Source organism: Notolepis coatsorum (assembly GCF_963971535.1).
Source record: "Notolepis coatsorum genome assembly, chromosome: 10".
In the NCBI taxonomy this organism is placed as follows: Eukaryota; Metazoa; Chordata; class Actinopteri; order Aulopiformes; family Paralepididae; genus Notolepis; species Notolepis coatsorum.
This window is the reverse complement of record NC_140174.1, coordinates 82,454,596-82,479,661: the sequence shown is the minus strand read 5'-3', so window position 1 is coordinate 82,479,661 and position 25,066 is coordinate 82,454,596. Positions and strand designations below refer to the sequence as shown.

The window sequence follows — 25,066 nt, the reverse complement described above, 5'->3', positions numbered from 1 at the left end:
AAAAGTTAAAAGAATAAAGTCCAAACACTATACAAAATATACTGTACAATATACAAACTAAAGTACAACCTAAAGTACAAAATGCAAACAATGAGGTACAAAATGCTAACTTTTTTCAAATGCAAAATTTCTGTCCTGTATGTCCTCACAGTCCTGTATGTCCTCACAGTGCAGTGTCTTTCCTCCTCCCATTCTGATATTAAAGGGATAGTGCTGATTTTTGGAACATCAGCCTTATTGGCTACTTACCAATGATGTTGTTTCTCAGTACAATCCATGCTGCGTCTATATTAATGCCAGCCCAAGAGTGTTTCCGCGTTTCTCTGATTGGCCACGACGCCCATGTGACCGCGGCTTATCACAGCGCGCGGCAGAGCGGAAATAGGCTGCTGCTCCGGCGAAAGAAAGACAGGCATTCTATTGCCATGCTCTGCGACAAACTCTAACCTTAACCAACTCCGAAAGAATGCCTAAACTTAACCGGCGAAAGAAAGACAGGCATTCTATTGCCATGCTCTAAGACAAACTCTAACCTTAACCAACTCCAAAAGAATGCCTAAACTTAACCGGCGAAAGAAAGACAGGCATTCTATTGCCATGCTCTAAGACAAACTCTAACCTTAACCAACTCAGAAAGAATGCCTAAACTTAACCGGAAGAAAGAAAGACAGACGCTAGTTACGTTTATATAGAGAGATGATAAATTAATTAAACGTAAAAAAAAAAAAAAATTGAAGTGATTCGAACTCGTCACCAACTGACCGCAGGCTCCACAGCAAGCTGAGGAACGAGTTGAGCTAACCATCAATGTTAAAACAGGGGGGATTACGAATGCATAATGCCGCAGCAACCTATGCGCCTCTGCCGCTCCGGCGCTGCCGCTCTGCCACGGGGCGTGCTAGGCGTTGTCACGTGGGGCGTCGCGGCCAATCAGAGAAACGCGGAAGCACTCTTGGGCTGGCATTAATATATAAGCATCCATGCTACCCCACAATACCTCCAGCTAGTTAGCCACGAACCAATGCAAATTCAATAAGGTCACGTTTCTGTCTGTACAAGTTCACTGAAGACAACTGAAATCTAGTCCACAGTGCACACATAATAACTGGTAAGTAACAAATAAAGCTAGGGTTCCAAAAATCAAAACTATTTTACAATTTTATTTTGAACTATGAGGTGTTTGATTGAAAATTGTATTAATAGATTGCAGAATGGGTACAATACAGTACGGCTCAATACACACAATTGTTAAGGGGATGCAGACCAGAGAAAGACTTTCGTCTTGTTTACATCAGGGTCCCCCATTTTCAATTCATCATAACATATATACATTTACATTTAGTCATTTAGCTGACGCTTTTATCCAAAGCGACTTACATGTTCTGTACGACAAGCTATCAGGAAGGGCACAACTCTATCAGCTGAGCAACAATGTTCATCGGCACGGACCAAACACAACACAAAGCAGCAAACCCCAAGCCATAATCATACACATGAATCACAACGCCCCAACAACACACAATGCAGGCTACATATGACATTTACCTAGCATAAACCACAGGCATTACATTTTGGAAGCTGGTGATTACTTACTTCCTCAAGGACGCACTCTCAGTCTGCAAATGGAAACACAGGTGCTGGAAATTCACCACCTGTATTTAATTAACAGACTAAGGACCCTTGGGCTGTCTGGAGAGATGCCTGACTAGGAACAAGAATACCCTGGGCTGTCCAGAGTAATGCCTGAATGGAAATAATAATACACAGTATGAAAAATAGTGGGGAAAATGGTAATTTCATTGGATATGCACTGTAATTAATGCTTGTATATCTTATCGTGTGTTGTCATGTTTGTTTATATGTTTAAAAAATTATATAAAAAAAAAAAAAAAAAAGTGGGGAATTTACCACAGTACTGTTACATCTAGACATTTATGACATACCAGATCTACTTAATATACAGTACTGTTTGTGATACAAAAATAGTCTAAAAAGAGTTTACATTTGAGGGGGAAGAAACTGTACATTGGAGGAGGTTGGGTAGGTGGGGTGGGGGGGGGGGGACTGTACATTGGAGGTGGTTGTGTGGGTGGGGTGGGGGCGTCTCTACAATTCGTAGCCGCATTTCTGCAGACCCCTCTCTGATTGGTTGAGGCCATTTCTGCAGACCCCTCTCTGATTGGCCGAGCGAGCGCATGCGCATAAAAAAATATACCGTTAACTGGAATATGTTGTGTGTGCCTTTCCACATATGTTGGATAGGATTATGTAATTGGTTTGTCATTAAAAACCATGCTATGGAAATGTTGTGTCTTACTAATAATAACTAATTCCTTGGTCAATAGAAGTCTCTGTGATACTTTCTGAATATGATTTGGGAACATCAAATGGGCAGGCCGCGAAATAACAACGTTACAATGTACAGTTTCTGACAGCTGGCTGTGTTGTGAAATGTGCATAACGTTATGAATAAACCGCGAAATAACGTTATGCGCGAATCTGTTATTATTAGTAAGACACAACATTTCCGTAGCAATTGACCACCAGACTCTTTCTCTTAAGGCATTAACTGGGTTAATTAATATAAATGTTATATTGTAACTGTCTAGTTACACATTGGTTCCGAAATATGTATGTTCCAGGCTGCAATTAAAACTTTGAATCTGAAAGAGCTCTGGTCAGCGAAGCCGGCGAGCGATTATTATTGGTTTTTAATGACAAACCAATTACATAATCCTATCCAACATATGTGTAAAGGCACACACAACATATTCCAGTTAACGGTATATTTTTTTAATGATTCGTTATGGCGTAATCAATACTTCCATGCGTATAAATTGCGTTCGCAACCTCCATGTTTTGGGGCTATTCATCAGAAAACTCGGATCCGGGATTCGGCTCCCATCCGTCGGGTAACAACTGTGGGTTTTCAGCCTCTCTCTCTGGAGCTTAACGGAGTTTCGACTCCTGGCTAGAGGAGCTTGTCGCGGCTCATGCGCATGCGTGCGCTCGGCCAATCAGAGAGGGGTCTGCAGAAATGGCCTCGACCAATCAGAGAGGGGTCTGCAGAAATGCGGCTACGAATTGTAGAGACGCGGGGTGGGGGGGGTTGGGTAGGCGGGGAAACTGTACATTGGAGGGGGTTGGGTTTGGACATTTACAGGGGCCAGTTTCGAATTGCAGTCTCCCGTAGGTGCTCTTTTAGAGAGGTTTTGAAGGTGGGTAGGGATTCACATTCCTTTACAGCTGTGGGTAGGGCATTCCACATTGTTGTGGCATAATTGCGAAACATGTTTAGTCCCTTGTTTGAGCCGAATCTGGGTTTAACATGATTTGTGGAGCTCCCTCTGGTGTTGTGGGTGTGGTATTCACTGACCTTTGGGAAGTATTTCGACATGTACATGGGTACCTGTGTGGTGTAGTGTATCTTGTAGACCAGGCCCATTGCAAGTTGCTGTACTCTGTCGTCTACTCTAAGCCATCCTAGTTAGTCAAAGTGGGCAGGGGTGAGGTGGGTTCTAGGAGTAAGGTCAAGTAGTAGTCTGACCAGTTTGTTTTGTGATGTTTGTAATTTAGTTTTTAGCGCCTTTGAGGTGCTTTGGTACCAAGCATAGTCGTGCAAGCATAGTCGTAGTACCCTTGAATGAGTGCTCCTGCCAGAGTCTTCAGGGTATTCTTGTTTACCAGAGAGGAGATCCGGCACAAGAATCTAGTTTGTTGGTTGACTTTTTTTATTACATTGGATGCCATTTTGTCACAGGAAAGATTTGCCTCTAGGATGGAACCCAGGTATGTAATTTCATCTTTCCTTGTGACAGTATTGTCACCCACTGTAACTGAGAAGCTGTCGGTCTTGCTGAGTTTGTTTTTTGAACCAAAGAGAATGGACTCTGTTTCACCCAGGTGTAATGATAGTTCTGTAGCGTTATGGCTTGCTCAGCACCTGTCTGCATATATCTCGCTTCAGCGTATATACACTGAATAAAAAATGCCACCATGTACCTTTACATGTCAGCATTCATCTGGCCACACCCCCATCCGCTTACCTACATAAGCAGGGGTGGGGCCACACACTCATCTCCTTCTCAAATTTCATCCACAAAGAAGTGCCTGCTCACATGCCCACTTGACGTGGAGAAAAATATTTAGTCTGAGGAAAGGAAGAACAAGGAGATACGTTGACATCATATCTTTATTTTCTCTCTCACTATTTTCGAGAAAATACGGCGATATTGTCTTCGTCACTGGAGTGTCTGGAAGATGATGATCATTCTAAACCTCCATCGGTTTTTTCGTATTAGGGGCTTGTGTCGCTAATATACTCCCCAAACTGCAGTCCTCCTTTGCTGCGGCTGGATGGGTTTGACCCTCCTGCTATGCAGCTGGACTGTGGAAGTCTGTTGTGAGGGACTGGTTGGTTTTTAAGCCTGGGTGAGTAATGTTTGCTTGCGAGCACCACTTGTCTGTTAGTGCTATGGGGGCTAGCTGACCATTTTTACGAAAGCCGGCCCCAGATTAGGGTCCTCTGTTCAGCCTCTTAGGCGACGGCGGGGGATCTTGGTCTGAAGCCCATTATAGTCAACTAGTGGGCCGCGACCAGGAACTGGTGATCCCAGGATTCTCTGGACGAGCGGATACTTCTCTGTCCCGTGCAGGCCCCATCTTTCATATACAAATGAGAGTATACCCTAACGAGGAAATGTGGGCATGGATGTTCGTTATCGGAAGATCCATGTTCAAGTCGGCTGCAGCCCAGATGGGACTTGTGCTGGCTCCGCCGGATGTCTGGTAAAATCACCGTTGTAAACTGTGTTGACATCTCTTTTTCTCTTCTCTCTTAAAGGATGAGGAGGGTTTCAGACGGCGGCCTGTCTGAAGTGTGGCTTGTTATGTTGTTTTGTACAGTTCAGGTGATAGCTGCTTAGCTTGCGTGCTAGTTGTGGCCTACCTGTTAGCCAGTCAGCTGTTAGCTACGGCGCTAGCCCGTTGTGTCACTAGGCTAGGAAACGTTAACTTGGTGCCATCAGTCGAGAGCGGCTGTTAGCTTGATGCTACACTGTTGAACATTGCTATGACTATAACATGCCTTAAAACACTCTGACTACGACGTCATCTTTGACAGAGGATGTTAGTCGAACCTACACCGGGAGCCCTGCCAGCGAGGACTGCGTCAACATGGAGAACCGTAGCGGCTGGGTGGCGCAGCGACGCTGCCCTCGTCGTCAACACAGGAATGCTGTGTTCAACGTCGGTGCCCTGTTAGCCAGATTGCAGTTCGCTTGGCCTGCGCTCAGGGTAGGAAAGGTCCCGACCGGACCTTAAACACTTCTTCTTCCTTCCCTTCTAAATGTTTTGTAATAACGATGTTTTCCAAAACGGGTGTTGCTGCAATACATTTAGGATACGACGCGTGTTGTGTGTGAATTGTCTTGTCACTGGTATAGCTTCTCTCTCCATACAAATCGGGTTGTTGTTTTACATGTGTAAAAATGATATGGTTAGTTGTGTTGAGAACATCATGTGTGTTCAGGTACCGTGAACTCACAACTAAGGGGGTTAATTAACCTATAAAGCTATGCTTAGTGACATATGAGTGAAGAATGAATTCTTTTCTCAGCCTGTAATGACAATGAACAGTGTGTTCACATATTAATAGGGTTACCTGTTCAACTTGGCCGTATCAAGGGTAAGGTAGGAGGGGTGATCCCCCCGGTTTCCCTGGGGCTTCCCCACCCTCCTTTCAGACATGTTGTTTACAATATATTGTGTCACTGTGTTGTGGGATATGATGTAACCCTCAGCTTAATTGCTGGGGTTGTGCTAACCGCTTGAGAAACTATATTTTCCTAAAGAAAAGATTGTTTGGTCGCTTATCGTGTGTGCTTAGCAAGGCCTGTGGCCGATACATAATCGAGGATTCTGTATTCTCTCGTTATGAAAAACGGCGTTCCTCTGTAGCAAGAGTGTACTTGCCATTTTTTGTTGTGATAAAGGGTTGTGTGTGTCTTGTGATCTACAACTGGGTTAGGTTTGGCCACAGAAGCACATGTGTAAGTCTGGTACCGGGGCTCTTAAGGGGGCCCTCTCTATTCTGTGTTTTTTCCTTGGTAAAAATCAGATAGCAGGTTAGCACATGAGCTGTGTGAAGCTGTTAGACACTTCATGTAGCTGACTGTGACTGTGTCATGCTCTTTTTTGTCATTACATCGTATCAACGGGTGTGGGGTCGTAAAGGGGTGCACTGGTAATCCTTTCCTCCCCTTTTTGATGGGCAGGGGTTAAAACCTCCTGTCCTTCAAGGTTCCTGTCACGTTGCTGTTCGGCACGTTACAGGGTAAGAAGGGGGGGGGGGTTTGGAAGATTGGGCGTGTGCACCGCAGAAATCCCCCCGCCATAGAGTACGTCACTGTGCGCGTCTCTGTTGGTAAGACTTCCGTGAGTTGTTCAGGTCCATATGATGGATCTGTTTCAGGGAGTTGTCAGAGCTCCTCCTCACAAAGCTCCTACTCGGGCCTTCTGTGAGTTAGGACTCTCCTTCCCTGTGAGGGAGCCTCCTCAGAGTTCAGAGCCTCCTCCTCAGATTGTCAAGGTGAGTAGAACTTCAAAAAGGAGTCCTGCTCTATTGTGTGTGTATTCGATTCAATTCGATTATTGAGTGTGTATTGGTTCAGTGCCTCCTCCTCGGAGAGCCCTAACCCAAATTTTACATAGCTCAATGTTGCAATATATTCTTTTCAATCTATACAGCTCGTGTGGGAAGTCTCTCTGGGGATTTCCGTCTCCTCCGTATGGGAGGGTGGTGGGATGTAAAAATGTAAAAAAAAATTACCCTCAGCTGCGTCACGAGGGATTCATGTCAGTCTGTGTTCTTTCTTTTTTGAATAAAAAGAGGAAGGTACATGAAGCACGACGGCTCCGTGTCGTTCTCCCAGGCGACTTGGAGGAACAATGTTTGGTGTCTTGCTAGACTATCCATTGATGTGTTTGGGTCTCGACGCATACATAGTGCTGGCTCGGTGTGTTTCTGTTAAAGAATCACACAGGGGCTAAGTGCGCCTTGGTTGCTTGTTAAAACAGCGTTTTTATAGGGCAACTGGGATGGAGTTTTGTCTCTTCCGAGCGCCAGTTTACTAGGTTGTCTCGATGAATTCTCGTTCATATCTGGGGGATGTTAACGGAATAGATCTGAACATAGGTAGAGGGGTCTCACGCCCTTGGGGTGGGCCACTGAGCACGGTCCAAATGGGACCGTCTGGGTGGCGCCCTCTTTTCATGTTTTAGATCGACACGCATACCTACCCCCTCTTCTGGAGTGGGCATGTCGGCGTGGTTAGGACACGGGACTGGTCTGGTCACGCTGGTCCAGGTCAGTTAACCCGTTGTCCGCCGGGGATGCAGATCTGCTGTTCTGGTACCCTGAGGGACTTGTGCTTTTTTCGGGGGGAAAAATGCCGGGTCGGTCCGGGTGTCACAGGGTTAGGCGTTATGGAGACCCTTTGTTGGGTACATATTGTACTCTGCACTATCGTAATGGCTTACGGCCATGCCAACCTGTGCACGCCCGATCTCGTCTGATCTCGGACGCTACGCAGGTTCGGTCCTGGTTAGTACTTGGTTGGGAGACCACCTGGGAATACCAAGTGCGGTGTGCTTAGGGCTGGTTCTCCATTCTTTTCGCTCCTCTCTCACGCGTGGCGAAGAGGGGGCTGTTGGGGTGGTCTTGGACCTCCTCTGGTAACCCTGTGCTTCCCGTGCCTCCGGGCCCGGTCCGAAGTAAAGTTTCGTTGATACCGTAGGCCTGGGATAACCCTTTTTTGAAAACTGAAACACTTGTACTGCGGTATAGCCAGTGTATGCCCGCAGGTGTGTTTTGGAGTTTTTTCTTGAGGGGTTATAGGAACAACCACCGTCGGTACCAAGAGGGTGGTTGATTCCCTGGTGTGTTGGAGCAGTGTCAACTCCCGGGTTACCCGGTTGGGTGTGCCCCTGCACGTTCATGACGTCTGCCAATCATGTCAGCCTTCTCTGCCTCGACCCCTCTGGGTGTTTTTTTTTTAATGGAGGCTTTGTCATGCAACAACGCCAGCATACGCCCCTTCCGCCGGGGGGGCTGTTTTCAGCTGACTCCTTTGGCGCCTGTCTCGTCCGCAGTGCTCCAGGCTCAGGTTACAGCCTGTTGCCTGGTTTCCCCGGTGCGCTGCCTGCTTCCGTTGGTTAAGCTTTTTTGTGTGCTTACGGCCATGCTGACTGCCTGTTCTGCAGGGTCAGTGTGCCAGGCGGTGTGCTATTGGGGGGAAAGGGCCCGCTCTTGGAGGGGCCTTATCCGAATACGCTGGCGATGTGGGGGGCGGTGTCACTAAGTGACCACCTGGTGGGGTCTTGATGCCTGGCGTCATTGACCTCTCCGGGCCCCCGTTTTCCAGGGGATCCAGTCCCTTCAGTGGGTCTGGGTCTTCCTTCGCGCTCCGCTGCTACGGCCTTGCCACGGGGTTGGGTTTGCTCTTGACCCCGTGATTTCTGGGGGCAGTAACGAGGTTGTTCCTTCCGTTCGGTCCTGGGTGGCATGCGGGTTGTGCGTGTGTGTAGTCGTGGGGTCAAGCCACAGTCTGCTCACCCTGTGCGTTGAGTTGCTTGAGTGCCTCTTCGCACGGTCGGATCCGTCGCCCTCCCGTGAACCTCCAATAGGGGGGGTATCCTCCATTAGGGAGGGTCGGGGGGGCTCGGTCCTCCCCGGTCTGATGGTTGTGGGGGGCCTCAGCGGGGTACATTCGTCGGGCTATGGCTATGTAGGTAAGCGGATGGGGGTGTGGCCAGATGAATGCTGGCATGTAAAGGTACATGGTGGAATTTTTTATTCAGTGTATATACGCTGAAGCGAGATATATGCAGACAGGTGCTGAGCGCACCATAACTCACAGAACTGGGTTATATACATAACCCTTCGTTTGTTATCAGCGTGTAACCTCCTCTTTGGTAGTGTCTAGATCCCATTGCCGGGAAGGGCATTTGTATTTTTCTTTTTTCTCTTTTTTGGTAGTGGTAAGGTTAAGGTTAAGGTTATAGCTTTGCAGCTGGCCCCCCCAAAAAAAGACAATTCCCCTCCTTTCAGGGTATGGGATCTAGACACTACCCTCCTCTTTCCTCCCCCCAGAAACCAGCTCCCGACACTGCTTCCAGGGAGCTGACCAAGCAGGGGTCAAAGTGCAAGGGTCACCGCCATGATGAGGTCATCCTGCACCAGAGGGAGGCGCTGGCGGAGATGAGGTCCCGCATCAGAACCCTGGAGCAAACGTCAACTCTCAGTAAGAAGATTGACAGTAATCGTCTCTTGATTATTAGGGATATAACGATTAATTCCAATGATTTGATTGAGATTTATAATGTATATTCATACCATATAATTGTCATTTGATTTGAGTCAATTCAATTGATTTGTTTGATTTAAAGAAAATAATAAATATGCAGATGTGACACTGCTGATAGTCAGCTGTAATTGAATATAAACAATTAAAATCTTTAAAATTAAAATCAAGTCATTTACTTCACATAATTATACTTCTACATTAATTTAACACATTCATTTCCATTGCAAAGTTCACATATCGATCCGGTTTGATTTCCACAAATGTAATATGCATCGGATGAATTCTTGCATTCTCTTCATAAATTGAAGTTAACTTCCTGCTCAGTGTGCTTGTGAATATACTGTATATATCCAGACCCGGCGCCATGGGCGGGCATTAGGGGGCCGGGCCCGCCCACTGAGTCAGCTGTGCCCACCCTGGTAAATTTTTTATTTTTTTTTATTTTTTTGTCAATCAAAGTCGACTATCCAAATCCTTAGTCGGGGACAGCCCTAGTGGGCACTGATGTCAACAACAACACTACTGAAGCTAGCACGGCACTCTGTGAGAATTCGTTTTTCTACCCTCAAGAACGTCTTTACAGAACATCGCCTTAGTATGCTTCATCGACGCAAGGCCAATTTAATTCAGTTGGCATTTGAGAAGGACTTAACAAAAAAGTTCAGGAATGAGTGGAGGGGCAGTGTTTTAAGATTTCACTCTGTCCCCAAACGCCGCTTGCCGCTCTACTAATGATGGTGAGTAGCCTGTGGAGGAATTTTGTTTGCTTTTTTATGCACCTTATTTTTGTCAGTTCAGTTCAGTTTCAGTGAATTCAGAAGTGTTGAATAAATGGAGACTTTTCAAAGATATAGAATAGAATAGAAATGTATTATCCTGAGGGAAATTTGACACTGCAAATCACTCAACATTAAACATTTAGACAGAACAAGTCACGAATAAGAATAACAAAACAAATGGCCTAAGAATAGAATAAAATGAAATAGAATAAAAGATACAGTAAATAAATGAAGTAAAAATATACTGAAGTCTACAGTAGGTGTAATATTGCACAGTGCTGTTTAAAAAGTAAGAGTCCAGGAAGATGGTAACTGTCACTCTGTGCTCAGTGATGCAGTGAGGCACAGTGATGCATTGTATAGTCTGATGGCTGTCGGAATGAAGGACTTCCTGTGCTGTTCAGTGCTGCATTTAGGTAGTGTGAGCCTATAACATGCTCCTCCTGTCAGCCAAGTCTGTGTATAGTGGGTGGGAGGGATTTTCCCTGATGGCCTGGAGCTTAGCAAGGTTCCTCCTCTCCGCCACCTTTGCTAGAGTCCAGCTTCACCCCAACCACGCTACTGGCCTTCCTGACCATCTTTTTTTTTTTTTTATCATTTTTTTTTATTATTATTTACATGAAAACAAGACAACACAATAATCACAATAACAATACACAGAACTTCACAGGGAAATAACAGAAACAATAATAATACAGAAATAACAAATTATAAAGACAAAAAAGAAAACAGAGTACAACCTTTTAAAATTTTAAGGGGTACTATCTAATAAATGGCCTTTCCCAGTATTCAGCACTGTTTCCCGGCCGTGTGGCCCTATATTAATAAAACGTATATCTCTAATTCTCAAAAAGGCCCATTCTTCCAATTCAACATTCACCCTCACCGAGCTGAGTCATCACAAAATGTGCATATCAGTGATGTCAGAGATATCCTAGCTGCATAACAATGTGGCAGATGCCACCGGGTCACACAGTGGTTGGAGCCCAGCCTCAAAACGGCCTAAGGTCCTGAGGTAGAAAAACGCCGCTTTTGAGTACACGACTAGAAAAACAAAACAATGAACCTTCTTGAAAAACAAAAACCTACAGAGGTGTTCCATAGACTCACAGGAACCGTGTAAAAGTGTCCAAATAGTGAAGAAATAGCTAAATAGCTCCCCCCTAATAAAATCCCCAGTTAAAGTCAAAAGGACAACACAAAAGACAAGACAGACAAGACATTTCCTCCTCCCCCTCCCACGAGACCGCCGGACTCCCCCGAACAAGCACCCCAACCCCGCTCAGCCGCACGCGGCGGTCCTGACCTTCTCAGCTGCTGCGAACCACAGCACCATAGTGTTGTTATATCGTTCAGGAGTAGCGTAACAGCTGTGAATGGGATAGTTAAGCCACACAGATCTGAAAGTTTGTCCGTTATTGACCTCCAGAAGCGGGCCACTGGTGGGCAATCCCAATACATATGCATATAAGTGCCAGTGGCCCTTTGAGAGCACAAAGTGCACCGAGAGTCGGTTACCAGTCCCATAGCAAATAGCTTCCTAGGTGTAAGATAGGTCCTATGAATATAATAAAAATTTATTTGCTGGTGATTGGGGTTGCGGGAAGACAATGCCACATTTGCCCAAACATCATCCCAGTCAAACTCGATTGAATTAAGAGCGTATAAAAGTCTGAGACAAACCCTCTGGAGGTCGTCCTGTCCACTATGAGCCTGAGGAAGGGGTGTGGTTGCAAAGCTTGAGCCCACGGCACGCCATGCGCCCTCAGCGCTGACCTTAGTTGAAGGTAAAGAAAGAAGGACTCGCCGGGAAGATCATAAAATTCTTTTAAGTCCTGAAACGCACGAAGGCCGTTCTTATCATAAATATCCTCCAGAGTATGAACTCCCCTCCTTTGCCATTGAGGAATACTAACCGGCTTGTGCCCAACAAGTAGTTGCTGGTTATTAAAAATTGGAGAGTCCAGGTGCCATGGGCATTTAACCGCACACGACTTCTGTACATTACGCCATGTTTGGATCACGTGAGTTATGATCGGTCCATACCTCAGTCGGCATTTCGAAATAGGGACAGTGGAGTACACTACATCCTGCAATCTTAGCGGTGAGACCGCCGCCGCTTCTAAGGAGCCCCAAGATACAGCATCTACAGGGTCTAGCCAGCACATCAGAGGTCTCAGTGAAAAGGACCAGAAATAAAGCTTAAAATCAGGGATTGCGAGGCCCCCATCTTGTTTTCTACGTTGAGTAGTAGCTCTTTTGATTCTCGGGCGTTTGTTATTCCAGATAAACTTAGATACCATCGATTGTACCTTGCGCCAGTGGTCTATTGGAGGGGGCAGGGGGAGCATTGAGCTAACAAAATTTATCCTAGGCAGGACGTTCATTTTGATTATGGAAGCCCGGGCTTGTAAGGAGTTAGAAAGGGACGACCATCTGTCTAGATCCTGGCGTATTTTATCATAAGTACCCGTGAAGTTGTACTTAGTAGTTTGACTTAGCGTGGGGAATATCTCTATGCCTAAGTATTTAAAATGTTCCACTATGGGGATATCAGCTGGTAGTCGCACCGCCTTGGCCAGCTCATTAAGAGGTAGGCAGGCTGATTTGTTCCAGTTAATCTTAAAGCCTGACAATTTACCAAAGTCATCGATTATTCCCAGTAATTTTGTGGCCGACTGGGAGGGGTCATCCATAAAAATCAGTAGGTCATCTGCATAGAGAGCAATTTTGTGTGGTGTATTATTGACTATTATGGGGACGATGTCCTCCGATTGCCTAATAAATTGGGCCAATGGTTCGAGGGAAAGCGCGAATAGTCCTGGGCTCAGAGGACAACCCTGTCTAGAAGATCTGGAGACTGGAAAAAGTGTGGAACAGTTTTTGCCTGTCAGTATCATTGCCGACGGCAAGGCATACAGGACTTTAATCATATGAATACAATTCTTTCCAAGACCCATAACCTCAAGTACCTTCCACAGGTATGACCATTCTAGTCTGTCAAACGCCTTCATGGCATCCAAGGACAGAACTGTGGACGGAGCTGTATTGTCTTTACTGTTATCGACTACATGCAACAGCCTCCTAAGATTATCTGCAGCCAGGCGCCCCGGGATAAAACCAGTTTGATCGCAGTGTACCAACACCGTCATAAACCTCTGCAGGCGGCGGGCCAGCACCTTGGCAAACACTTTTAGATCGGCCCCGAGAAGACTCAAGGGCCTATAGCTACCACAATCATTGGGATCTTTATCCTTCTTGAGAAGTAAAGAAATCAATGCCATGTTGACATCTCTTGAGAACTCCCCTTGTTCGATAGCGTAATTGATCATATCGAGCATCAATGGACCCAGTTGGTCCCAGAAAGCTAAATATACCTCGGGTGGAATCCCATCCCAGCCTGGTGCCTTACCCCTTTGCATTTCAGCAATCGACTCCCTAAGTTCCATAAGAGTGATCGGTTTCCCCAGTTCCTTAGCTTCTTCCTCAGAAATGTGGGGTATCTCAAGCCCGCCAATGAACGATTCAAATTTAGAGTTATCGAAATTAACCTCTGAGCTATATAACTGTGAGTAAAACTCTTTAAAAGTGTCGTTGATCTTTTTCGAATCAGTAGTGACTGTTCCCTGTCGCGTCTTGATCGAAGGGATATCCGAGAAATGATAATTCGAGCGTATTTTCATTGCCAACAGATGGCTAGGCCTGGAACCGTGAAAGTAGTAATTTTGCCTTGTCCTATGTATCAAGAACTCAGACTGTTGTTTAAGTATGGAGTTTATTTCTTTCTTTACTATCTTACGTTGTGTGTTTAGTTGTTCATTATAGTTAGTTTGCAAAGATGCGTATAGGTCCGCGTATAATGTTTCCAGTCCTTCTAGTTTTTTTGACCGGGATTTACGCAAATTGGAGGCGAAAAGTGTGACATGACCCCTGATAAATCCCTTCAATGCGTTCCACAGGACCCTAGAGTCTTCGACCGTGCCGACATTGATCTGCAAGAATTCAACTAGTTTACTCCTGAACTCAGTACAGAAATCATCGTTCTTTAATAAGGTTGAGTTAAAACGCCACCTGGGAGCTCTCGTGGAGAGCCTGCCAAAGGTTGCCATAAGGAAAATCCCCTTGTGGTCCGAGAGAGCTAGGGGAACCAATGAGATGTCGAAACTATCAAACATATTAGGGGACGCGAATGCATAGTCTATTCGAGAGAAGGTTTTGTGTCTGGCTGACAGGTGAGAGTAATCCTTGAGGGTGGGATTGGATATGCGCCAGAGGTCTGCGAGCCCCGTGTCCTGGGCCCACATCCTGAGGGCCTTAGAGGACTGTTTTTGGTCGCTTGTTTCAGAGGACCCGGACCTATCCATCTCCGCATTCCAGCACGCATTAAAATCGCCCCCCACAATGAGAGCGTATCCAGTAAGTTCCAACATATTCTTCGTGATTGTATTATAGAACGCTGAATCAAATGTGTTAGGGGCATACAATGCTATTATTGCCATCTTCCTATGAGAAAACTCAACTTTTGCTATAGTAATCCTTCCCTCCGTGTCCGACCACACATCCAGGACTTTGATATCAAGGTTAGGTCTTGTAACTATGATGACTCCTTTTGTCTTATTGTCGGCTGAGGATGAGGAGATAACGTGATATTGTCGATTTGCTAGCCTTGACACATCACCCACCAATAGATGCGTCTCACTAAGGAGAGCAATGTCAATATTTCTTCTCTTCAATAACCAAAGGACACTGGCACGCTTGTGTGGGGCGTTAAGACCCCCTGCGTTCCAAATTAAAATATTCAATTTAGCCATGGTCGAATTTGTCTAAATGCGTGGAGAACATACCAGTGCAGCCAGGCTGAGGACAGAGGCGCTGATCCAGGCGGGCCCAGACGGTCAATCCCAAGAGTTCAGAGGAGGAACAATTACACACATATAGGACAACAGTACAGAAAACACAGAAAAATACCACCCCAGTTACAACCCCCCCTACTTCTACTCTATACCCTAACCCACCCATCCTAATATTAACCCTCCTATACCCACTCTCCAATCCCCTCCCTATGCTCCATCCACTAAGGATGGTCATCTTCCTATCGTTTCCCACTGGAATCATGGATCCAATAAGACGCTCTCCACTCCGACCCCCTCTCTAGATAAACCCCTGATTAAACCCCCCACTAGTCCAATAAAAAAATTTAAATAAAAATTAAATAAAGTTATTGGTCGAAAACAAACGTGAGCCTTGGCCCTAACATGAGCCAACTATAAGGGAAAAATTAGCTATTATTATATAATAACTCAACATCATCCCTGTAACCAACTACTTCCGAATCTGCGTATCAACGTCGCAATGCTATAGCACAAATGGATAAAAGAACATTAAAAAAATTAAAGCATACCAGAAGATAGTCTAAGGCAGGACCCGATCACAGTTAAATTGTGCAAACAGATGTCATTTAAACAGCAACAATAAAAAGAAAAAGAAAAAAGGGTTATTGGTCAAGGTGCAAGCATTTCACAGTCCCTCTGGTCAGGCACAAAGGCTGGAATGACATAATCCTATATAATAATAGAAGTAAACACCTTCATTAACCCGGGGGTAGTAATAAGCTATACCTGACACAACCTGTTATTATATATTACATATATATACATAACCGACCTTCAACGACCGGAGCCTAAGGCTCAAAAACAGCCAAACCCCGTCTAGACAAGGAAAACAAGACCTAGAAACACAACAAAACAGATCAACCGAAGGTGTTACTAGCGAAAACAAACGTGAGCCTTGGCCCTAATATGAGCCAACTATAAGGGAAAAATTAGCTATTATTATATAATAACTCAACGCCATCCCTGTAACCAACTACTTCTGAATCTGCGTATCAACGTCGCAATGCTATAGCACAAATGGATAAAAGAAAATTTAAAAAAATAAAGCATACCAGAAGCTAGTTAGGGCAGGACCCAATCACAGTTAAATTGTGCAAACATATGCCACTTAAACAGCAACAACAGCCAAAATACGTAAACATTAACGGGTCCCGAATGACTCGGTGCGGGCGATAGACATAGCATGCTAGTTAGCCCGAGGCTAGCGCGTAAGCTAGTGATGAATCCAGGCAGCACGCTAGTATCTGTTATGTACATTGTCTAGCTAGTTCGCTAGCTTTCATAGAGGCGACACACACGTACGACCATGAGGTCAGCATTAGCAAGTAACAGAAGTCATTGGGATGCCCCGTTAGTTTGCATCGGCAATGGCCAGTTAGCCTGTTTGGTCATGACAATAAACATTTGTGAGTAGTCCGCCATATCAATGTATTTAGGCCCACATCGCCACGTCACTCACCCGACACAGTTATCAAGCTACGGTCTCGGCTATCCCCCCGAGATATTCCTCCGCTTTAGCCAACGACCAAAATGATCGACGATCATCGCCCTTACACAGCACAGATAATCTCGCGGGGGAGAATAGCGTAGGCCTCAGGCCCAATTTCCATAGCCTGGCCATGACCACTTTGTATTCGCCTCTCTGTGCTTGACCTCCGGCGTAAAGTCTTCGAAAATGGCCACTTTGTGATTGCCGAGACCGAGTTCACCCCTCCTGGCACGGGCCGACCGCATGATGAGCTCCCTCTGTTGTAGCCTGTTTAGCTTAACAATGATGGGCCTCGGCTCCTTGTTCACTCCAGGACTGGTCTTGCCCACTCTGTAGGCCGACTCGCACATGGGTGGGCTGGGGAGGACATTCTCCCCCAGTATTTTCTGCAACAACTCCGGCATGGTCTCCGAGAGACGACCTCCCTCACTGCCCTCCGGGACACCAACGATCCTGATGTTGTAACGTCTCTCCCGGGACTGCATTTCCACAATTACCGACTGTAGTTTGGCAACGTCAGCCTGCCTAGCCAGCAGGGAGCTCTCCAGACACGCCAGCCTCTCGCCCTGTTGTGAGGCCTCTGTCGTTAGCGAGGCTAGTTCGTTAGCATTAACCGTGGAGGCAGCGTGTAGCGACTCCATCTTCTCTCTCAACGGGTCGACCGCCAATCTAATTTCCTCTGTCATTGCCCGATGAAGGGTATCAAAAAATTCCGCCTGTGCTTTTCTTTGTGTTTCAGCGAAGCGTACCTCAAAATCTGCATGGAGTTTGGTCATGACCGAGAGAACAGCTTCACTTATTTCACTGATTCCGGGCGAAGGCGAGGACAGATTCGGTGACAGTCTGCCGGCTGGCGTGCTCATGGCTCGGGTCTCCATTAACACCGCAAAAAGTTGAAAAAAGTCGACAAAAGTAGTTGATACTCGACGACTCAACAAGAAAACCAATAACAAATAAAAATAAAATAAAGACTAATGGGGAGAAAAGTGTATTTTTGCACGATAGAAGGGAGCTCTCGTGAAACACGTCCTACTCCATGAATGCCTGGCTCCGCCCCCCGCCTTCCTGACCATCTTATCCAGCCTGTTTGTGTCCCCTGCTCTCAGTCCGCTGCCCCAGCAGGTCTGTTATATATATCCGTTCAGTCTGTTTTTGTATAAGTGAATGTTCTTAAGATAGAGAGAAATTCGATTTTTCAATTGCTTCTCTGCTGTTTAGTTCAGCACCATGGGCAGCGCCAAGCAAGCCACAGCGCCGTTGTCCCAGCTGAAACGTATAAAAGGGAACCTGTGTTGAAAAACCATTGTGCCCCCCCGAGAAAATGTTATGCCCCCCCACTAATTTGTTTCTGCAGCCTGGTCTGTATATATCTCCCACCACGATGACTTTCTTACTGATTGTGTGTTTCCCTCAGAGCATGTCAGCCAGCTGGCGGCGCCAAAGAGACTAACTAATAGTGAGAGGAGCAAACTCAGCGGCCAGAGATCTGCAGTGACCAAGGGCTCCGTCACATCCTCTGTACGTCACTCAGCCGCCAATGCCATACTGACTGTGATTACATGCATACAGCATTCCAGATACTCGCTTGTACCCTGGTTAAAGGGATAGTTCAGGAACGCTAGCAGTACTTCTTACTTACCAGCAATGATGTTGATTGGTGGATTCCTTTCTCTGCACAGTCCACGCTGTTCCTCATACTAAATCCGGCTAGTTAGCCACAAACCAATGCAAAGTCAATGGGATCAGGCTCCTGTCTGTACAAGCTGACTGAAGACAACTGAAATCACTGCACTTTGTGTGCTCTGTGGAGTAGTTTTTAGTTGTCTTCAGTAAGCTCGTACAGACAGGAGCCTGATCCCATTGACTAGTTTGAGGAACAGCATGGATTCTGCTGAGTAGGACTTTCAAATAAGGTTTCAAAATTCAGAACTCTCCCTTTAAGATTTTCATTGGTAGTATCTTCATATCCCACTCGTTATTATCCACCAATGACCACCATATACATTAATTTACCATATTCACATGACGATTTTGCTCTTATGTCATGCTCAGGTTGTGTTCCTTGGAAAGAGGAATAGAAAAGAATATAGAACTTACACAGACCACACAACACGACAATAGTAAACAGCATGTGGTATTTATTTACATTGCTTATTATCGCAACTGAAACACCTCATACCCAGCGATCACATGCAGGTTTCTGGGATATAACATACCCTGGTTATTGTAAATGATCACATGCAGGTTTCTGATGGCTGGGATATAAGATACCCTCGTTATTGTAAACTGGATATGGCGTTTACATGTGTAACGGATGGTATCGTGAAGCCCACATATTTATTGAGTATAACAATAGAAATGTATAATATCAAATAGTACAACAAAGACAGAAGAAACCATTGTATTTGGTATTGATCAGTGCTATAAAGTGTTTGGGAAAATTCTTCTTTGTATAAAAAGGAAATGTTGGTCCTAGTCAGTTATAGACGGTTTCACTGGAATTGCGTTGCTAGGGAACAGCTTGGACCCATGTTTCCTTTACCTGTCAGTTATTTATATTAGCGAACACTGCAACAGGAAGTAAACTTGGTTCCATTTAGAATGTTTATGTTGAACCGGTCTATTAGTATTATTAGAATGTCACAGTGCTTAATGATGCTGTAGAATGTGACGATGCTTAATGATGCTGTAGAATGTGACGATGCTTAATGACGTTGTAGAATGTGATGGTGCTTAATGATGCTGTAGAATGTGACAGTGCTTAATGACGTTGTAGAATGTGATGGTGCTTAATGATGCTGTAGAATGTGACAGTGCTTAATGACGTTGTAGAATGTGATGGTGCTTAATGATGCTGTAGAATGTGACAGTGCTTAATTACGTTGTAGAATGTGACGATGCTTAATGATGTTGTAGAATGTGACAGTGCTTAATTACGTTGTAGAATGTGACGATGCTTAATGATGTTGTAGAATGTGACGGTGCTTAATTACGTTGTAGAATGTGACGATGCTTAATAACGTTGTAGAATGGCTGGTCTGGGCTTCCTGGACGGGTGGAGGAGGAGAGCTTGGAGCGCACGGCCATGCTGGAGCTCTCTGACGCTCTGGACCTCAGCGAGAGGACGGTGAGGACAGAAATACTCCCAGACAGGCCTGTGGGCAGGCGGTTAACGTCAGAACATCACATCACGTTTCCATCTGGGAGACAGGAGACATTCTTGTCCTGTTGCTCCAAACTCAACACAACACAAACACACAACATAACATTAATACAAAATGACACAAACACAAAGCAACATAACACAATGCAACACATGAGAGAGAGTAGCTACCTCAAAGAGATTATAACCAGAGGGGGTAGTTCCTGTTTACACAGTAGTCAGTGCATTCCCACAGCTACCAAATTTCTACCTGTTTTCTACCTCATTTGAGATTCAACGGTGGTTAGAACACTGAACTCTTTACAGTTTACACGATGGGGGAGTAAATCTGGGCCTCTAGGTGGCGGTTTACACATGAGAACAGTCAATTTCCCCTTCAAGCGTTGTAGAAGAAGATCAGGATACTTCAAAGGTACACACTCTATGCATCTCTATTGAGTACCTTAGTTACAGTAACATCAGTACTGTAGTGTACATACATGATAACCTTGGGTTGCCCCAGTAGGAATATAACCCCTAACTGTGGCAGTGTCGGTGCCTTGCTCTACATATCAACCTTTGGGCAACTTGATGAATCTCTTCTCACTCACTCTCTCCCTTGCCACATACTGTACATCCACCCTTCTCGCCAGTACCTGGACCTGGCGCGTGTGCTGTGTGAGACCCTGGAGTTGAGCGAGGGCCAGCTGGAGGGCCTGGAGTCCCTGCAACACCTGCCCCAGGAGGAGAGGGCGAGGCTGGGCAGCCTTCGCCATAGGGACCTGGAGCTGCTCTGTACACGGCTATCCCTCCACCAGAGCCACGGCCAGCGCAGAGACACTCTGGTACAGGAGCAGAGCCGGGAGATCAGCTCTCTGAGGTAAAGGAGGGTGTGAAATGTAGGATGTGTTTATATTGCTTGGATTTTGTGTAAGACGCCACTTTTGATCTTTGGGTCTTAAAATCCTAAATCCTCCTAAATTTTTTAACCTAAAACACGTAGCATGGTGGAGGGTTGGGCATGAAACTATTCATAGTTCATAATGGATACATGTAGCCTAGGTTTCAACACCAGTTGGCTATGTGCCAATGTGACTAGTGGAATTGACAGGATCACCAGTCGCATATCGCTAGTGGCTACTGCTGATTACAAACACTTGTTTCCAAGACACAACCGAGTAGATTTGTTGATTGACATACAGTAACTCATTAAAGGAATGATTCCCAGCTGCAGTTTGGTGAAACACTGTTGCCACACTGCTGACTTTGTTCATTAGTAGTTTATTAGACTGAAGATATTTGTTTCACTCTGATGTTTATTGTCTGAGCCACAGCAACATTAAGGGACATGTGCTTGCCATCTTCTCCAGAGTCAGACAAGAAGATAGATATAAATGTCCTTTTTGTGCGTTCAGTAGAAAGCTATCCGGCTGGTTTAATGCAAGGACTGATAACTGATGACATGAGATGTTGTCCTTTTGAGGCTATAAAAGGTTTTTTATGGATCTGTAATGTTTGTAAACCTTGGAGTAAAACAGTTCCATTAGTCCTTGCCTTCCCTTTTTCACTTCCTCTTGGCACTTGATAATACGTAGCAAGGGGCCTCTTGCAGAGCAGGGGTGCAGGGTATGAGGGGGGGGGGCAGGGGTGCAGGGTATGGGGGGGGGGGGGTGGGGGGGTTGAAAAGGAACAAGCTCTACGTGGCTACGGTGAAGTAATTACACAGAGCCACGCGTTGTAAAATATCACCGCTATGCGATTATCTGTAATTATATTGATTTGTTTGTTTACTTACACTTGTATGAAATTATGAGTGTAAATTGCTCCCTTGAAGAGTTGATGAACAATGTTCACTTGAGTTTTTCAGATGAATGGAACGGCACTTAAGATAGCAGTGGGGATTCCCCCTGAGGGGAAGTCAATGAGGGCACGATGACTAATGAAACAGAGCCCTACATTCTGAGTTATGAGGAGGTTCAGAGAAACTCCAGGGAAGGGTATCAGCTGTCTCTGTGTTCAGTCTAACGACCCCCCATTTCCTCCCCACCCTATTTTTATCCTCCTTCCATCCCCATCCTCCCTCCATCGCTCCTCTTTCAACCCCCCCCCCCCCCACTACCACCACCCCTCCATCATCCTTTCCTCACCTCCCTCCATCCTCCTCCACCCTTCGTCTCCAATCGTCCTGCTTCATCCCTCCCTACCTTCCATCCATTCATCCATCTCCATCCTCCCCTCTGCCCCCAGGGAGAGCCAGGCGGAGGGGCTGCAGCTGCAGGCCAGGCTGCAGGGTCTGAGTGCAGAGGTGGAGAGGCAGGCCCAGGAGACCTCCCTGCTCCGCCAGGCCCTGGAGCAGAGCGCCCAGAGACAGACAGATCAGCAGACGGGCCCTTATCCTGCAGGGAGGATTCACAAGGTACAGCAGGAGGAAGTAGAGGGTGGAAGGAACCCATTTACCTCAAGAGGGGGGGGGTTGATTCACACCTCCTGCTGTGAGTTTGCAGAGTCAATAGAGTTGAATTCAGATGATGTGAATATGGTGGGGATTGTTACCCGGAGGGGGGCGTTAACTTCCTAACACATAATACATCTTTCGCAGAACTTCATGCTGGTCGTGGGGGTGGGAAGTGAGATACAAGCTTGACTCAAACCCTTTCTGGATGTCCTTTCTGTATTTTCTGCATCTTCTCCCTGTGTTTGCGTGGGTTTCCTCCGGGTACTCTGTTTCCTCCCACACCAAAATACATGCACGTTAGGCAGGGACAACAACTCGCTCATCCCAAAAGGCGATTGATTTGTTACATGGATATGGTAACTCACCAGACCCAGCTAGTAATAGCTAATAGTTTTGGTGAAGTATGACATGTTGCCTCAAGCCACACATTAGCACCTCAACTCAAATATTACTGTCACTTTTCTTCCCTCCCAGTGTTGCATAACTAACGCCTACAGTGGCAGGTTGCTGAGCAGTAGCTTATACACTGTGTAGTATTTTAGTGATCCGCCTGGGGCGGTGTCCTCTGAAATCAAAGCTAAAGCTTGTAGCAGCAGATAAAAGCTAAGTGTTTTAGTGACGGTAGTGTGAGGAAGGGACAGGAGGGAGAGTACAGGGACCAGGTGGGAGCCTTCAGCAACTGGAGCGAACGGAACGGCCTTCTCCTGAACGCAAAAAAGACCAAGGAGATGGTACTGGATTTCCGCAGGTCGAAACCACCTCTGCAACCAGTCAGCATACGGGGAAACAACATTGCGACGGTGCAGACATACAAATATTTAGGCGTGCACCTAGACGATAAGCTGGCCTGGGCTGCAAACGTGGAAGCGCTCTACAAGAAAGGACAGAGCCGGCTGTTCTTCCTTAGGAGGCTCATGTCTTTTAATGTGTGTGGGGAAATGTTGTTCATGTTCTATCAGGCAGTGGTGTCAAGTGTGCTCCTCTACGCCGCTGTCTGTTGGGGTGGTAATACCACGGCCAGGGATGCCAGGCGGCTGGATAAGCTGGTCAAGAAGGCTGGCTCAGTCTCATCTATCTATCTATCTAATTCACTGTGTGTAATTACAGCCAAGGTGCCTTGGGAAGAGACTGTAGTCTGTCATCTCTTCTTGGGAAAGAGGCAGTGTCAGGAACAGGAAAGTAGATATGGAACCACAATTTTTTTTTTTTAAATGCAACATATATGTAACAGTAAATGTGGGTCTTTCAGGTCTGTAAATGTGAGCTTGTTTATGTCAATAATTAGTTAATAAGGCTCTAATACAGTGAATGCCTACCATATATATACCTACCACAGCATATACCTACCACATATACCTAGATAACGGCAGAAAAAGCCCTTCTGTGGCTCAAAGGTTTATGATGATACCGAAACCATAGTAGTCTACTACTTAGCTGTAGTAGACTATTATGGCTACTATAGTATCTAACACAACATTCACCCTTCAAATGAGTCGGGTTGACTATACATGTAGGTTATTAAAAACATTACAAGGTTGACTTGCTTGGTTCCTCATCTGAAGGACGGGGTGGGCGTAGGGGGGGTGAGGACGATATGTGTATGTCCGATATTAACAGCAATATTTTGTGGGTGCGTTGTGTCTTTGTATGTGTGTGTGTGTGACCTCAGTGCTTTAAAAGCCTAGTTCTGCTGTCAGCTCCTCCTCCTTCTTCTTCTTCTCCTTCACAGACTGCTAGTCAGGAGAGGACACAGATGAAGTCAGACAGCAAAAAAACAACAACAAAAACGGTGATAAAACCTGTGATAAAACTTGTGATAAAACCTGCAATAAAACCTTTGATAAAACCTGTGATAAAAACCTGTGATAAAACCTGTGATAAAGCCTGTGATTAAAACCTGTGATAAAACCGGTGATAAAACCTGCAATAAAACCGATGATAAAACCTGTGATAAAACTTGTGATAAAACCTGTGACAAAACCTGTGATAAAACTTGTGATAAAACCTGTGACAAAACCTGTGATAAAACCTGCGATAACACCTGCACACACGGTCACACTTTGACAATACCCTCATATTTGATTCAAATTCAATTGGAGGTCAGGAGAATGAGAGGTAATACATGCTTTACAGACAATGGGTCTCATTCCCGAATATTTTCCAAAGAGTTCTCTTGGAAGACTTATCTTGGAACCGACTGAGACAGAATCAATGACAAGTTCACTCTGAGTCTCCAACGTGCTGGGAATATGTCTTAACACTTTGGGTGCCGGCCAGAAATCCGGAAAATGACTGTGGATTGCCAGCTATATTTAACATGGATAAGTTCCCCTTCTTTGCAGGGCTATAACTTTTTAAATCATATTGCTAGATTGCCATTATTAGGGCCCATTCAAAGTCCTATATGTATTGTTCAGGGTGAAGCAACGTTAAACTTTTTCATTCACATATTCATACTAAAGTATGGTCTAATGTATAAGTATGTTTTCATCTCTTTCTGCAGCTTTCTCCAGAACGTGATCTATAGCCCCAAATGCATTATATTGATGATGCAATACAGCTTGATGGCAATCGGCGCGATATAAAAAATTCCAACTAGACGTACTTCTAGAAGTTACTACACGTCATCTGATGTTGACCGGATGGGCGAGGGGCCGTTTATAATTCCGTGGGCAGCGTTATACCAATCATCTAATGTGGGTCAAATGTTGATCATAGCAGTTAGAATCGAAGACGGTAATACTACACGCTAAAACTCACCCCAGTCTCCTCGCGCCGTTGGGCGATCAGCGTAGAGTAGAAATTTTACCATTATGGGATGTCGATTTACCCGGTCCATTTCCAGGTTGTATAATGGTATATACGTCCAAATCATGTTGTTTATCGAGTTATTGGCAATGGATCGCTACGTATTGTGACGAGCCAGAGTGCCCGGAGCCAAACC

General features: G+C 45.5%; 1 protein-coding gene across 1 annotated transcript in view; it reads left to right on the top strand.

Moving 5' to 3' along the window:
* Positions 1-24,016, top strand: part of fhad1 (forkhead-associated (FHA) phosphopeptide binding domain 1) — a gene marked incomplete at its 3' end in the record, with an annotated part of 78,015 nt that extends 53,999 nt beyond the window's left edge. Inside the window, exons 22-27 of the mRNA XM_084323077.1 lie at positions 9,152-9,302; positions 17,940-18,043; positions 19,554-19,652; positions 20,321-20,547; positions 21,915-22,083; positions 23,852-24,016. Of these exons, the coding sequence (XP_084179203.1) occupies positions 9,152-9,302; positions 17,940-18,043; positions 19,554-19,652; positions 20,321-20,547; positions 21,915-22,083; positions 23,852-24,016 (915 nt within the window). The remainder of the gene's footprint in view (positions 1-9,151; positions 9,303-17,939; positions 18,044-19,553; positions 19,653-20,320; positions 20,548-21,914; positions 22,084-23,851) is intronic.
* Positions 24,017-25,066: the final 1,050 nt, after the last annotated feature.